Source organism: Neofelis nebulosa, chromosome 1, assembly GCF_028018385.1.
Source record: "Neofelis nebulosa isolate mNeoNeb1 chromosome 1, mNeoNeb1.pri, whole genome shotgun sequence".
NCBI classification, from domain to species: Eukaryota; Metazoa; Chordata; class Mammalia; order Carnivora; family Felidae; genus Neofelis; species Neofelis nebulosa.
This window is the reverse complement of record NC_080782.1, coordinates 163085761-163098434: the sequence shown is the minus strand read 5'-3', so window position 1 is coordinate 163098434 and position 12674 is coordinate 163085761. Positions and strand designations below refer to the sequence as shown.

Sequence of the window (12674 nt, the reverse complement as noted above, 5' to 3'; positions counted from 1 at the left end):
TTTCTAATTTAACACCTAAATGGTTTCTTTTACAAATGTCATAAATGAGACTATTTGCTAATGGAATAGTTTACTTGTGAAATGTCTGTAGAATGATCTGTGGACATGGGCTTATGTGAGAGCTCGTAGCAAGATCTGTAAAAAGAGACAGTTTGCAAACAATACTGTGAGATTTATTTAAGTCTACTTTTGTTCTAAGGGTTGTGCTATTAAAACCCACCGTAAATAAGGAGAAATGAACATTGTTGCCATTTTTTAACAATATTTTCTCTTTTCCTTCTCTTCCCATCACCTTTTGCTTTTGTTTTCATGTTTTTGGTTGTGGCTCTTCCTGTCCGTCCCCTCCCACCTCTGCCTGTCACTCCGTCCCTCCCGTCGTAGCATGGCAAGGCACTGACCTGATGCATAATCACGTCTTGGCTGACGACGACCAATCAAGTCTAGACTCCTTGGGTCGTCGCAGTAGCCTTTCCCGTTTGGAGCCCTCAGACCTCTCGGAAGACTCTGACTATGACAGTATATGGACAGCCCATAGTTACAGAATGGGTTCTACATCTCGTAAGAGCTGTTGCTCATATATCTCTCACCAGAACTAATGCACTTCTGAGCTTTTCTTAACAAATGCTTGTTGTATCGCAGCCTGCTTTTCTTAGATGTTTTCTTGCTGTTCCTTGTCTTTTATGTGATATTTTAACAACTTTTGAGAGCGTTTCTGATACTTCCCATTGTATTTTGCGGAGGCCCAATTGCCAATTTGACTCTCCGTTCGAGTCGCTGCTGTTGAAGGAGATGGTGTGCTCACGCGGCCCGTGCCCGGGGCTTTTCTCCGTGGGTAGTGGCGGTTTTGCAGCTCCAAGGGGTCTGGGTTTTTATTCTCAGTGTAGCACCTGTCTCATTTCTTTTTGGATACAGCTGTATGAACACTTTTATATTTTATACTGAAACCATACAGGTTTGTGATCAACAAACAACACAGAGGCGGCTCTGGCCTTGTATGGGGATCCACATCTTTTATGTATGATGGACCCACTGACCAAGTAGTTGAGGAGACAGGAGAAGGAAGCGCTCAGTAAGAGGGCTGAGTGCAGTTCGGACACCGCTCTCTGAAGAGTCCTCGGGGCACTTGGCGGCCACGGGGAGCCTTGTGTCGGTGTGGCCGGCAAGGGCTCTGCTCGTCCGTGCACCACAGATGGCTGTCCCACGTCCCCGTTTGCCCGTGGGGTGGGGGTTGTCCAAGGGCCAGGTGCTGTCAGAGCTCAGACCCTCCCCCGCGTCACGACGCCACGCTCCCCTTGTTTGGAGTCCCTCCCCGCTGAAGATTAAATGCAAACTCTGACGCACGCAGCCTCTGAAGGTGTACGTGAGACTCCGTTCAGAGAGGCGTTGGCTGTACCCTGAAAGGTGAGTGCTTGGCTTCGGTCCCAGCCTGGCTGCGCCCCAACCTCCACATTACGTTGCCTGCAATGGATGCGTGGTTTTCAGCGAGTAGCTGCAGTGAAACTCCGTTTACGGCATCCCATCCTGTGTGATCCTCCTCCTTTGCGTGTCTTGGGGCCACCTGAGTCCGCCAAAGACCTAAGCTGCCACGTAAATCACTTAGAAGAAAATCTCCGATTTGGAGGGGACTCCCCCACTTCCCTGGGATTTGTTGTGAGGAGGTTTCACTGGCCTCCCTCAGATGAATCTCGGCTTCAGAAAACTGAATGTGATGTGTCACGTTCAGTGGTGGCACCGGAACCACGTTTGGTCATTGCCAGAGTGGAGAAGCACCCTCCCCCACGCATGCTGTGCTTGGTGTGGACAGGGAGCCTCGTGGTCGCGTGTGAAGTGCTCAGTCAGACCGACTTCAGGAAGCCAGATGCCGTGAGGAGCCAGGAATGGCCGGTTTTCCTCTCCTCAGGGTGGCCGGGCCGTCTCCCCTGTCCCCTACCTCACCACACCACGTATGCAGTGCCCGCCCTTGCTTGCACCGTGCCGCTGCTGGCGTGGCGCCGGGTGCTGTCGCTCACACGCCCAGAGGGGCTGGTGGCCCCCTGCAGCGGCGCGGTGCTTAGAGAGTCAGACGGCTCGGGGACCGCGTGCAGTGAGGTCGTGAGGAAGACGGAGAATTCCAAGCATGTCTGTTCCCAGATAGCTGTTGGGCTGCTCATGCCATCTGGAGATTTCCTAGTTTTATATCAATTAATATAAAGAAGTTGAGCAATCTTCAAATTAGAGCCCAGTATTAGCCCACGGGAGAGATGGGGTTTCTGCGTGGTCAGCCAGATAGCAGATGGAATTTTGGAAGAAACAGAACTACGAAGTTCATGAGTGAACTTAGAAGCAGTGGTTTTATTTTGTGTACGTACAGCAGTCCCCTCTTCTGATCATCACGCTAGAGTGTCCTTTTATTGCTTTGAGGCTGTGTCATTGTGCGTTGGCTGAGACGCCTTTGCCAGGCCTTAGTGACCGCGGGCTGCCCGTGTTGTGGGCTGCGCACAGCACAGCGGTGAGACGCCGTTAGTCATTGCACTTGGATTTTTCTGCATTGCCAAGTATCATCGGGGTCATCTTCCTGAGCCATTTCCTTTCCTGTACGCCAGGGTTTCACCCTTCCTCATCGGTCCTCTCGTACTAGTAAAGCCACGTGGGCAGGGATTCTGCTGACGTTGAGGTCACTGCAGAACAACACCCTGGCTGTTTGTTGTTCGGGCTTGTTGTGAGTGTCTGGCACCATTAGCTCTTGTGATCTGGTTGGAAGTGTCCATGCCACAGGCTGGAGGTGGCCCCTGGGTGGCAGTGGCGACGTGGCTCCCCGGGGGCCGGGACTCTCCCTCCCCTTGCGGAGCTTCAGTCGTGCGGAGAGGGAGTCTCGTTTGTGTGGCTCTGTCCTGGCTGCGTGCGCAGTCAGTGCTCTAGCGTGAGGGTGAAGACCCTGAACCCACAGGTAGGTGAGCGCTGCCTCGGGCCTTGTGCGGGGGCCTCCGTGGTGTTGCCATTGAACTTACGCTTGCCACAGTATATAAGCTATATTAATTATGTGTTTTGCGTGAGGTTGCCAAAACACAGTAATGTGTAAATAGTGGTATGAGACCTTGGAAAAAAAAAATCTATATATTGTGCTTTTTCTCTGTGAATGGGAAAGCCATTTCTGGTGGACGACTGCCATTTGAAGACTCAGTTGGATGTAAACCTGATGTTGCATTGTATTGTACAGTATGCATATTATTGTTTGTGGTTGCATATGGCAATGAAGTGTTTGTTTTATATATATGAAAAAAGACGTCTGTTATGTACAGTTGAAATAAATTTTGCATTTGCTAGCCTGTGGCTTTTAATATTTGTTACCTGGGGGAGGGCGGGGGAGTAGCCTAGCTTGTGACTCAGTGTGTGACAGGGCTGTTTTCCTGTAAGTTGTCTTCCAGAGGAAGGCCAGGTAATGGGACTCTTTGCTTCTGCTGTGAGAGAGAAATGTGCACTTTCTTAGATTAAATACGTTCCAGACAAAACAGGGTCACTCCTTAACACGTTTTTATTTCAACTTTTTCCAACAAGTTTTCTATCACTGGAGGGTTTGTCTTCAGAAAGAAGCACTCTTGGTTTTTTGTGCACAAATGGGGGGAAAAACCCTCACCTAACTTCATTAGTGTTTTTTTGCTTTTGCTTGGTTTCTTACTCCTTTTTTCCTTAGGACTAAGATCAGTTTTAACGTTGGTTTTGTAAAGCGTATGCCCAGCTGGCTAAGCAGAGAGAGGAAGTGTCGTGAGAGGCTAGAGCAAGGCACAGATGGTGAACACCTGTAAATTGTTCCCTAAAAAGATGCCTCACATCTTCCCAAGACAAAAAATTAGAACCCTTTGGTAGCCAGTAAATCACAAAGTGACTTTTTGGAAAGATTTTATTAAATAGGTTTTGAAAACCTGTAATATTTTCCTTCATTCTGAAAGATCAATTCCAGTGGAGTATAATTAGATACAGATTTTTAGAAAGATTATGAATTTAAGAAGTTTACGGGAGTTTGGCCACAAACGTACCAGACATCTGGCCAGATGGGCACATGGTCTCTTTTCTGGCGAACTTAACGCTGTTTTTAGGCTTGTGATGAAGGCCGGCCCAGCCACGCGTGCACACACACACACACACACACACCCCACCGTGCGTCCTGGAGTTGACCCAGCCTTGTGTCCCAGCAGGTGGCTCTCCAACAACCAAGAGGTACCCTGGGCTTTGAGCCCCCCACCCCCACCCCACCCGCTCTGTGCCCCGGGCAGATCCTCTGTCAGCGCGAGTGCTTCTCAAAGGAGGATCGGTAAATGTTGCAGGGGGCAGGGTTCAAGTTGTCTCCAGCTTCTCAGTCATGCCTCTCAGTGAGCAAGCTCCCGCCCATCTCCAGCTGCGTGGCGCAGGGCGACCCCTGCTGGGGGCAGTGTGCAGCTGCCGTGGCATGTCTGTGGGCGGCGGCGGCCAGAGTCCAGGCAGCTGTGTTTTTGGGAGTCCTCCGGTTGGGGAAACGCTGGGTTGGTGCCAAGTGTAAATTGTCATCTCATTGTCTTCATGCCTTTACTGAACAGCAGCAAAGCCAACCGGCACTCGTGTGCGTGTGATTATAGAGGCAGACAGGGCCAGAGGCTAGGCCAGCACCACTCGTAAAGAGTGACACGGAGAACTGCAGTGGTTCCGCACTCCGATGACGTTAGGAAGTGCTGAATTAAAGTGGGTATTTTTACTGCAGACCTTCTGAAAACCTTCACCGTGCTGCCTGTGCCCTGGGGACCTTTGAAGAAGGGGCTGTAGCAGTCAGCAGTTTCCAAAATGACATGTGGCAGAACCCCTGCATTAGCCAGTGGAGGAGGGGTGGCAAAGTATTCCCCAAACTGAGAAGGCACTTTGAGGCCGGAAGAGGAAGCAGGCGACTCCACACTGTTTTCCACAGAGCGCTCTTTGGGGAGGGGCCCTTACTGACGGGGTGCTGCACGGCTACTCCGAGGAATCCACGCCTCTGTCCACAGGTCGTATAGAGCAGAGGTCCTGGTGCCACCACCTGTGTGCCCGACGGGTGGGTGCGGGTGGGGAGAAGCTTGTCCACTTTGGTCAAGGCATGCATCACCCCCGGGGACCTGGCCCGGCACAGTAGCCTAGGGGGAGGTCATGCGTGGACATGGATGAGATAGTACCGTCCGTGCCCGTACCCTGTTAACCTCCTGGAAACACAGAGTTTGGGAAATAGGGATCTTGAATGTGCGGAGCCATCGTGAGCACATTTGCCTGGGTCTCAGCCCCTGAGAGGGTTTTAAACAAAGTGACAGAACGGTCTTTGTGAGTTGTTGTTTTTCCAGACTAAGTAATTCAGGGAAAACATGTTGTGATACATGTAAAAATACTTCAGTAATCTTTGAGATATTAAATCTACTTTGTAAAATTTGGCTATTGCTATAGAACAGACTTAGTTATAAACCTGGCTGGGGAATATTTATTGTTTAACTTTCTGAAAGACTGAATTTTCTGTCCTTTGAGAAAAATGCTACATTGAAACCAGGCACATTGTTGGCATCCCTGGATTTCTTTGTAGGCCAGTAAATAACCTTATTATGTCTTTATGCCTCCCGGCTCACTGTCAGATCCATACATGGCATTTTTCACACTAGCCTCTTTCAGGAATCAAGCAGTTAGTACGTTCTGCTGATAACACATTCTCCAATGTAAGTTTTTATAATAAATTCTGGTGTGCTCTCAGCATATTTCCAAAAATAACCATCAAATACATGTGAGTCTCGTACCAGTTCTCACGGGCTTGGTCCTCTGATGTAGTGTCGTTCTGTAATGAAGTTACACTTGTCCTGGTACTCATGCGGACGGGACAGTGCCCGCTGTCTGGCCCATGTCCTTACGACACAGATGCCTCTGGTTTTCCCTGCCGTTTGAACCTGGAGTGCCGCGTATGCCTCACAGAACAGTGCCCAGGAAGCTGGGAGATCCAAATGCCTGGGGAGAAGCACACAAGAGTTGGGCTTCCCAGAGTGCTGCCACGTGTGTCATTAGCTTGTCCACGTGCGGAAACGTGCTTCCAGCCGGTGTGACGGCACCCAGCCGCTACCTGTTTTGATTGGACCGTGGCAGTGGGGACACTTGGCAGGCGACTGAGTTTTCCGATGACGTCTCTTCACGGCAAAATTCACTGAAACCATCGGTTTTCCACGTGTGTGGTACGCACACTCGGCTTTTTGTGAACCCTTTCCTGTTTTTGTGGGGAAACGGCACGTGAACTAGCCTTCCCGATGCTCACGTGGGTCCTGCTGCAGCTGTGTCCGAAGCGCGGGATGGCACACGGCGGCCTTCAGAATCTGCCCCTCGGCTGGTGCCGCTCAGCTCCTGTGCGGCCTAGGAACGGCCTTTAAGAAGATAAGCCTGTATTTTCCCATGCGGCCCAGAACGGCCTAGAAGATATGCCCGCAGCCCCTCAGAGCCATGGCGCCGGGAACAGGCAAGACCCCAGGAGGTGGATTGTCGTCAGCATGGCGCTGTCTGTGACAGGGCGACCCTTTCAGGGACCGTGTCTCAAAGGATGTCACCCTCTCTGAAGAGTAACTCCCTTTGTGGGTGGGGGACTGCGACGGGGTGGCGGGTGGCCCATCGGTGAGGGGTACGATATAGCCATGGGGGTGCAGGCTCGGGGTTTGCAGAGAGGCATAGCGGACAGTCCTGAAATAGTACAGATGCCTGCTGTGGCTTGTGCCCAAATTTTCCGCACTCTGGCTAGAATACTGAAGTGCTTGAGCCCCCCGAAGGGCCACCCTTTATTGGTATAAAAACGGTATGCGTGTTGAAGCTCGTGCTGTGTAACCCAAGATGGTACCTGCCTGCCTGGAGTTCAGTCTTCTCATGCTTGAGATGACCAAGGAGGAAGAGGTCTGCATCCTAGTTTAGTTCAGTTCCTGCTGTCACGGTTTCACTGTGTGCTTGGATTCGACGCCCTTCCCAGTCTGGGCGATGGGGACCAACATACAGATGGTGGCAGGGAGAGTCTAAGCCACCGCCCCATGGCTGGGAAACTCCCGCCCTCCTTCCTGTGGCGTGCCGCAGCGGAAACGATACGGGAATCCCCTGGACGGTGGGATCCTCTTGTGAGCACTCTTGCTGTCAAGCTCTCATGGTAATAATTCCTGCTCCAAGGAGCGTAAGCTGACACTGAAATGCTGGTGGACTATTCCTTAAACCCCGTCCTGCACACGTGGGTATTCTCCTGAACGTTCCCGTGACGGAAGGGCACACAGCCAGCCGTCCCACGGTTTGACGAACTTTCAGGAAGGCGGGCTAAAGGTGAACCAGGAAGAAGCAAGTTGTGCCAGCATCTCCGTAATTAGCACATAGCAAATATCAAGTGTATTGTTTTCATATATTTTTTTTAAGTTTATTTTTTATTTCTGAGAGAGACAGCGACCATGTGAGCAGGGGAGGGGCAGAGAGAGAGGGAGAGAGAGAATTCCAAGCAGGCTCCGTGCCATCAGCACAGAGCCTGACTTGGGGCTCAAACCCACAAACCATGAGATCATGACCTGAGCCGAAACCAAGAGTCGGACGCTCAACCGACTGAGGCACCCAAGTGCCCCAAGCGTATTGTTTTTATTGAAGAGGTTTTGCAGATGTTTGTGTTCTGTGTTCTTTCCTCAAATATTTGTACCAGTATTTTTCAAAAATATATATAAATGTTACAGTGCTTGTTATAGATAAGAAAATACTATCTCAAGATTTTTTTTTTTTTTTTTTTTTTGCGTCCTTAAAGATCTGAGTCTCCTTTCCTACCTGTTCAAAAGCTGGGTTTCCCAATTTCTGAAGTACCCATTTTGTAGCATGCGTGTATTGAGACAGGGTCCAGGCAAGCTGCACTGCTGGGCACTGGTTAAATGGTGCCAGCTTCCCTCCAGCATCGTCTGTGGTTTACCACCTTTTGTTTGGAAAAATGTTTATGTGCCAGGGAATGGAGAATAAGTTTTCATGCAAGAAGTAATAAATCTCACTTTTTATAAACCATGTGCCCTAATCTTTATTTTTAACTGTCACTGTAGAGTTAAATGTTTCACCAGTTATTTGCATTTATAAACACCCTGTGTGCATGTATCATCTGACCCATCTTTCTAAAATGCCCAGAATGAGATGACTCACAATCAGGTTGATTTGAATATCCCCCCCCCCAAATTCAATTTGATATTTATTCCGAAATGTCCAGGGCACTATGGTCAGAACCTTTAACTTACTACCTGTGGAAGATTTGGAGATTTAAAAGATCCATAATCCTGATTCAGGAACCGAAGCTTAATAAATCGCCAGAAGGCTACTGCTTCCTTTCCTCTGCGATGCTTTCAGCACGAGAAGGACTGGGTTTGCTAGACAGAAGTGGAGAAAATTGGCAAAAGTTGCCATTCCCTATTTTACGTAGAGGATTTTTAATGTACGGTCTCTGGAATTTCATGTAAATGTTGACATAGTGCTGTAGAGTCAGGTGTCAAGTTCTGCCATGTGCTCACCTGTGGGTTTTGCTTTTGTTTTTTGTGTTTTTAATGATCTAGGCTCACGCAAAGAATCTGCTCCACAAGTTTTGCTTCCAGAGGAAGAGAAAATCATAGTTGAAGAAACTAAGAGTAATGGTCAGACAGTGATAGAAGAAAAGTAAGCCACGTTCCAGCACTTTAAAGTGGGCCACGCGGGTGTGGGGAGGGGGCGGATGGCGAGGAGCCCTGGAGCCGGAGACCTTTGAGGGCTGGCCCTCCTGGTGTCCTTCACAGAGTGGCATTAACTCTAAGCAGGCTGTTGTAAAGTGGACGGAGTTGGGTATTTGCTGAGGAGGGCCCTGTCGTGCCTCCCGGTAAAGTGCTTCTGTGTCCTTGCTCCCACCCTCGTGTGGGTGTTCATCCTGTTCTCTGCTTCAGGAGTCTTGTGGATACTGTCTACGCGTTAAAGGACGAAGTCCAAGAGTTAAGACAGGTGAGTCATAGCCAGCCTGTTGACCTTGTTTTCAAAGGAGGAGAAGGGGAAACCACCACCTCCAAATTAAGGCTGTTTGTCTGAACGTGAAGTAATAAAGAAGAGAGAGGTCCTTTCTCTCAGAATTCCAGCAGATCAGTTTGGTCTTCTGTGCCTGGCACAGACCAGGAAAGCTGAATTTTTTTCAAGTATTTTTTTTTTTTTTTAATGTTTGTTTATTTTGGGAAAGAGCAGGGGAGAGGCAGAGAGAGGAGGGGAGAGAGCCACACTGTCAGTGCAGAGCCAGACATGGGGCTCAAACTCACAAACCATGGGGTTACCACCTGAGCCGAAGTTGGACGCTTAACGGACTGAGCCGTCCAGGTGCCCAAGGAGATGAATTCTTAAAGTGACCTGTTTAAAGGTTTTACTGTACAATTTCCATCATAAGTCATCTCAAGTTCTATTGGAATAATTGTTTAAAATACCTAAAATTCCTACTGTGATTATTCTCTGCCACTTGCTGGTGTGACACATGGTCCTTGTTCTTAAGAAGTCAGGTGAACTTGGCTAAGTGACCCAAGTATATTTTGTGTATTTGTGGAGAAGGTTCACTGAACAATGGCTCTGGTCTCCGAGGAGCGCGTTGAGCCCTGCGCGTGGGTGGGGGCTGGGGTGCCCAGGTGCTTCTTTCCCGAGTTGGAAGGGAGGCCCGGCAGCGGTCCACCTGCGCGTGTGTCTAGGAGTGATGGGGTCAGGGCGCAGGAACGCAGGGGCTGCCGCTGCTGCCGTTTTTCTAGTAAAAGGTTGTGAGATCATTACAGATGTGGGAAGATGCACATTCCTCTTGTTACTTTCAGCCGTTGTCTCGTGGTCTGTCAGGTGGAGGTTGTCTGGATGGATAGTTAGGACCGTTCTTCCTTCTGCGATGGGTCTTGGAGACCCATCACAGGGGTGTCTGTGCAGGCATTCGGGCGGTGCTGTTGAGCCTGGTGGATTCCAGCCCGGGATTGCCCTCTTGTGTGCCCGAGACCGCCAGTCTCCTGTGGTCTGCTTCATTTACAGGATAACAAAAAGATGAAGAAATCTCTGGAGGAAGAGCAGAGAGCCCGCAAGGACCTGGAAAAGCTGGTGAGGAAAGTTCTGAAGAACATGAACGACCCTGCCTGGGATGAGACCAACCTCTGAGGAGCATCCTTGCCTCTTCCCAGCGAGGAGACCAGGCCCGGGTGAACACGCGGGACCGCGGGGGCAGGGCTGGACAAAAGTCATCTTGCTTTCTGTGCACGGGAAAGCTGGAATTGATCACACAAATAGAAACGGTTGCACTGTTCCTGAAGAATCCACACGTGAGGTGTAGACCCTGAGGGCGGAACTGCAGTAATTTTACTCTGTTAACATCTCAATTACCTCATTTTGCAATAAGTGCAGTGACTACAAATCCTGGTGTTTCAGGCTTTTATTGAGTATATATAATTACACGTGTTTCTTGTAAATACTCCATTTTGAATGCACATCCATGGTGGTTCCATCTGGGCTGATCACCTGCGCTAGAATTCCCTTCCCACTAACCTTTCTGGTCCTGTGAACAAGATGTGCTCATGGAAAGCAGGGGCGTTAAAGGTGCCTGGTACTTTGCTGGATGCCTGGTTTGCTCTCTATAGTCCCCACGTGCTCTAAAAAGACCTTCTGCTTTGGTAGGCCTAAGTAATTAACCTTATTTGTGTCTGCAAAGATACCTTAATACCCTCGAAAGTCTTCTGTTAAAGCCGTTTTGTGTCACTGACATGTGGTGGGCCTGAGTGAGGTGCCCGGGCTGAGTGAGAGAGACGCCAGCTTCAACCACAGATCCCAGGAGGTCCCCACACACTTCCATGTCCAGCTGCTGGTGTCCGCGCCTTTCTGCCTCTGGAGAACGGCGGCCCGTCAGCGTGCATTCACTGCGCTGGGGAGAGCAGACTTTCTTATATAGGCTGGTTTAATAACATGAAAAAGTGCACTGTTGTGTCTTGCCCATGAGAGAAAGCTTCACAAGAACCTGTAAATAAACTATTATTTATTACGTATCTCTGAGGCCGATGAAGGCACACCAGGGATGCTGTGGGCTGACATGGCAGGTGGCAGTTGGGAGTTGTCAGGCCACTTTGAGCTCTGTTCACCAGCAGCATGCCACGAGCCTTCAGTGCTCACTGGGAAAAAGAAATGTTTCCCCCTTTCAGTGAGAATAAAGCAATATAAATCCCGCCAAAGCGATGAAAGTTTAAATGTGGGTCCATTTCCCCCTGTACCTCCACAGCAGAGGAGACAGGCAGCCTGCCCAGCCCCAGCTCTGCTGGCCTCTCTGGGCAGGGACGCGGGAGCCTCAGAGCCCCTGGGCAGGAAACGCGGCCGTGGAGGCAGGATGCCCACATTATGGCAATGGCTCTCTGCTCCCCTCTTCTCAAGAGGTCAGCTTTAATCGAGAGAAACTTTTTCACAGAACCAGTGTTAGGTCTTTCAAAACAGCAGTATCTCTGTGCATTACAGACTTCTCAGAAATACCTGTGTGGCCTCAGGAGTGACTTGGGCCTTGCGATCTGTGGGTCAAGCCACCCTGTAAGAGCTTCGGGATCTTCTGATGCCTTTGAACTGGGTGGCTTTGGAACCTGGCTTTCTGCTCCTCCAGGCTCCTGCTGAGCACTGTGCCCCCCTCCCCCCCATCTGCTGCTGGAGGGCAGTGGCTTGAGCTTGGCCCTCCTGGCTTCGTGCCCAGCAGGTGTGTCTGTGGCTCAGCATTGACCTGCCCATGTGTGGCCTTTCCAGTAGAATTGCCAACTTCTTGCACTTAGCATTTTGTTCACCAGAGCTAGGACTAGCAGGGAGAGCCTGTTTTTTGGTAGGCCCTATTTCACAGGACTTTTTTGGTGACGCAGAAGACCTTTCTTGCAGTGGGAGACACGTTGGAGTGTGCCCAAGTGTGCAGCCTTGAACTCAGGGACGGCCTCTGTCCCCTGCTCTCTCCACCTGTTTCTGATGGGCGATGTTGCTGGCAGCATCCCAGGAGGGGTCTCTCGCCTGCCTTAGCCTCACCGAAGCCTTGAGTGACACCTGTTTCTTCCCCATCCCTGCCCTGAGGGGAGAGCCCATTCTCTCCTCTTCTCGCAGATCCAGGATTTCACTAAGCTTTTTAGGGAGCAGAGAAAATGCATCTGAGAGCAGTTCTTTCTACAGACCTTCCTTATTGTAAATAGGTTGTTTACGTTTCTCTGACCTTCCAAGGGGCTGGGGGTTGAAAGGCGCCCTATTTACCCCAAGGGCGAGGACACGACACACTTAAGTTCTGCACGATGTTGAGATGTGGGTCAGACACCGTCCTTTGTGCTCGTGGCGTCTGCCTCCACGCGCACCAGGCGCTGGGACGTTGGGCGCCTCCGGCTGTGTGTGCACTTCCCGCTGCCCTCCCGCCCCATTTCTCTAGGACACACAGCATCCCTGGTGACTATTGTGGGGCCATGTCCTGTAAATGCCACAGAGTGTCCTGGCATTGACTATTCCTTCTACATCGTTGTAATTATTAAACTGACTTTCCTTAAGTTACAATATCACTTTATCTTCCATGATGTGTTTTGTGTTTTGTTTTTTGGTGCATGTTACCTTTATGCTTTCTTCTGACTTAAATTTTTTTTAAGTTTATTTAGAGAGAGAGCCCTCGTGAGCAGGGGAGGGACAGAGAGAGAGAGAGAGAGAGGGAGAGAGAG

The 12674-nt window shown here is 50.1% G+C and overlaps 1 protein-coding gene across 16 annotated transcripts in view; it reads left to right on the top strand.

Moving 5' to 3' along the window:
• Nucleotides 1-12536, top strand: part of ARHGEF7 (Rho guanine nucleotide exchange factor 7) — a 135112-nt gene extending 122576 nt beyond the window's left edge. For 8 of the 16 annotated variants that reach the window (XM_058742472.1, XM_058742521.1, XM_058742478.1 and 5 more), the window contains 4 exons: nt 382-558; nt 8544-8643; nt 8904-8958; nt 10003-12536. In XM_058742472.1, the coding sequence (XP_058598455.1) occupies nt 382-558; nt 8544-8643; nt 8904-8958; nt 10003-10125 (455 nt within the window). In that variant the 3' untranslated portion in view covers nt 10126-12536. Of the gene's footprint in view, nt 1-381; nt 2927-8543; nt 8644-8903; nt 8959-10002 lie in introns of those variants that run through there. The other 8 variants (XR_009265633.1, XR_009265653.1, XR_009265641.1 and 5 more) reach the window with 3 other exon arrangements.
• Nucleotides 12537-12674: the final 138 nt, after the last annotated feature.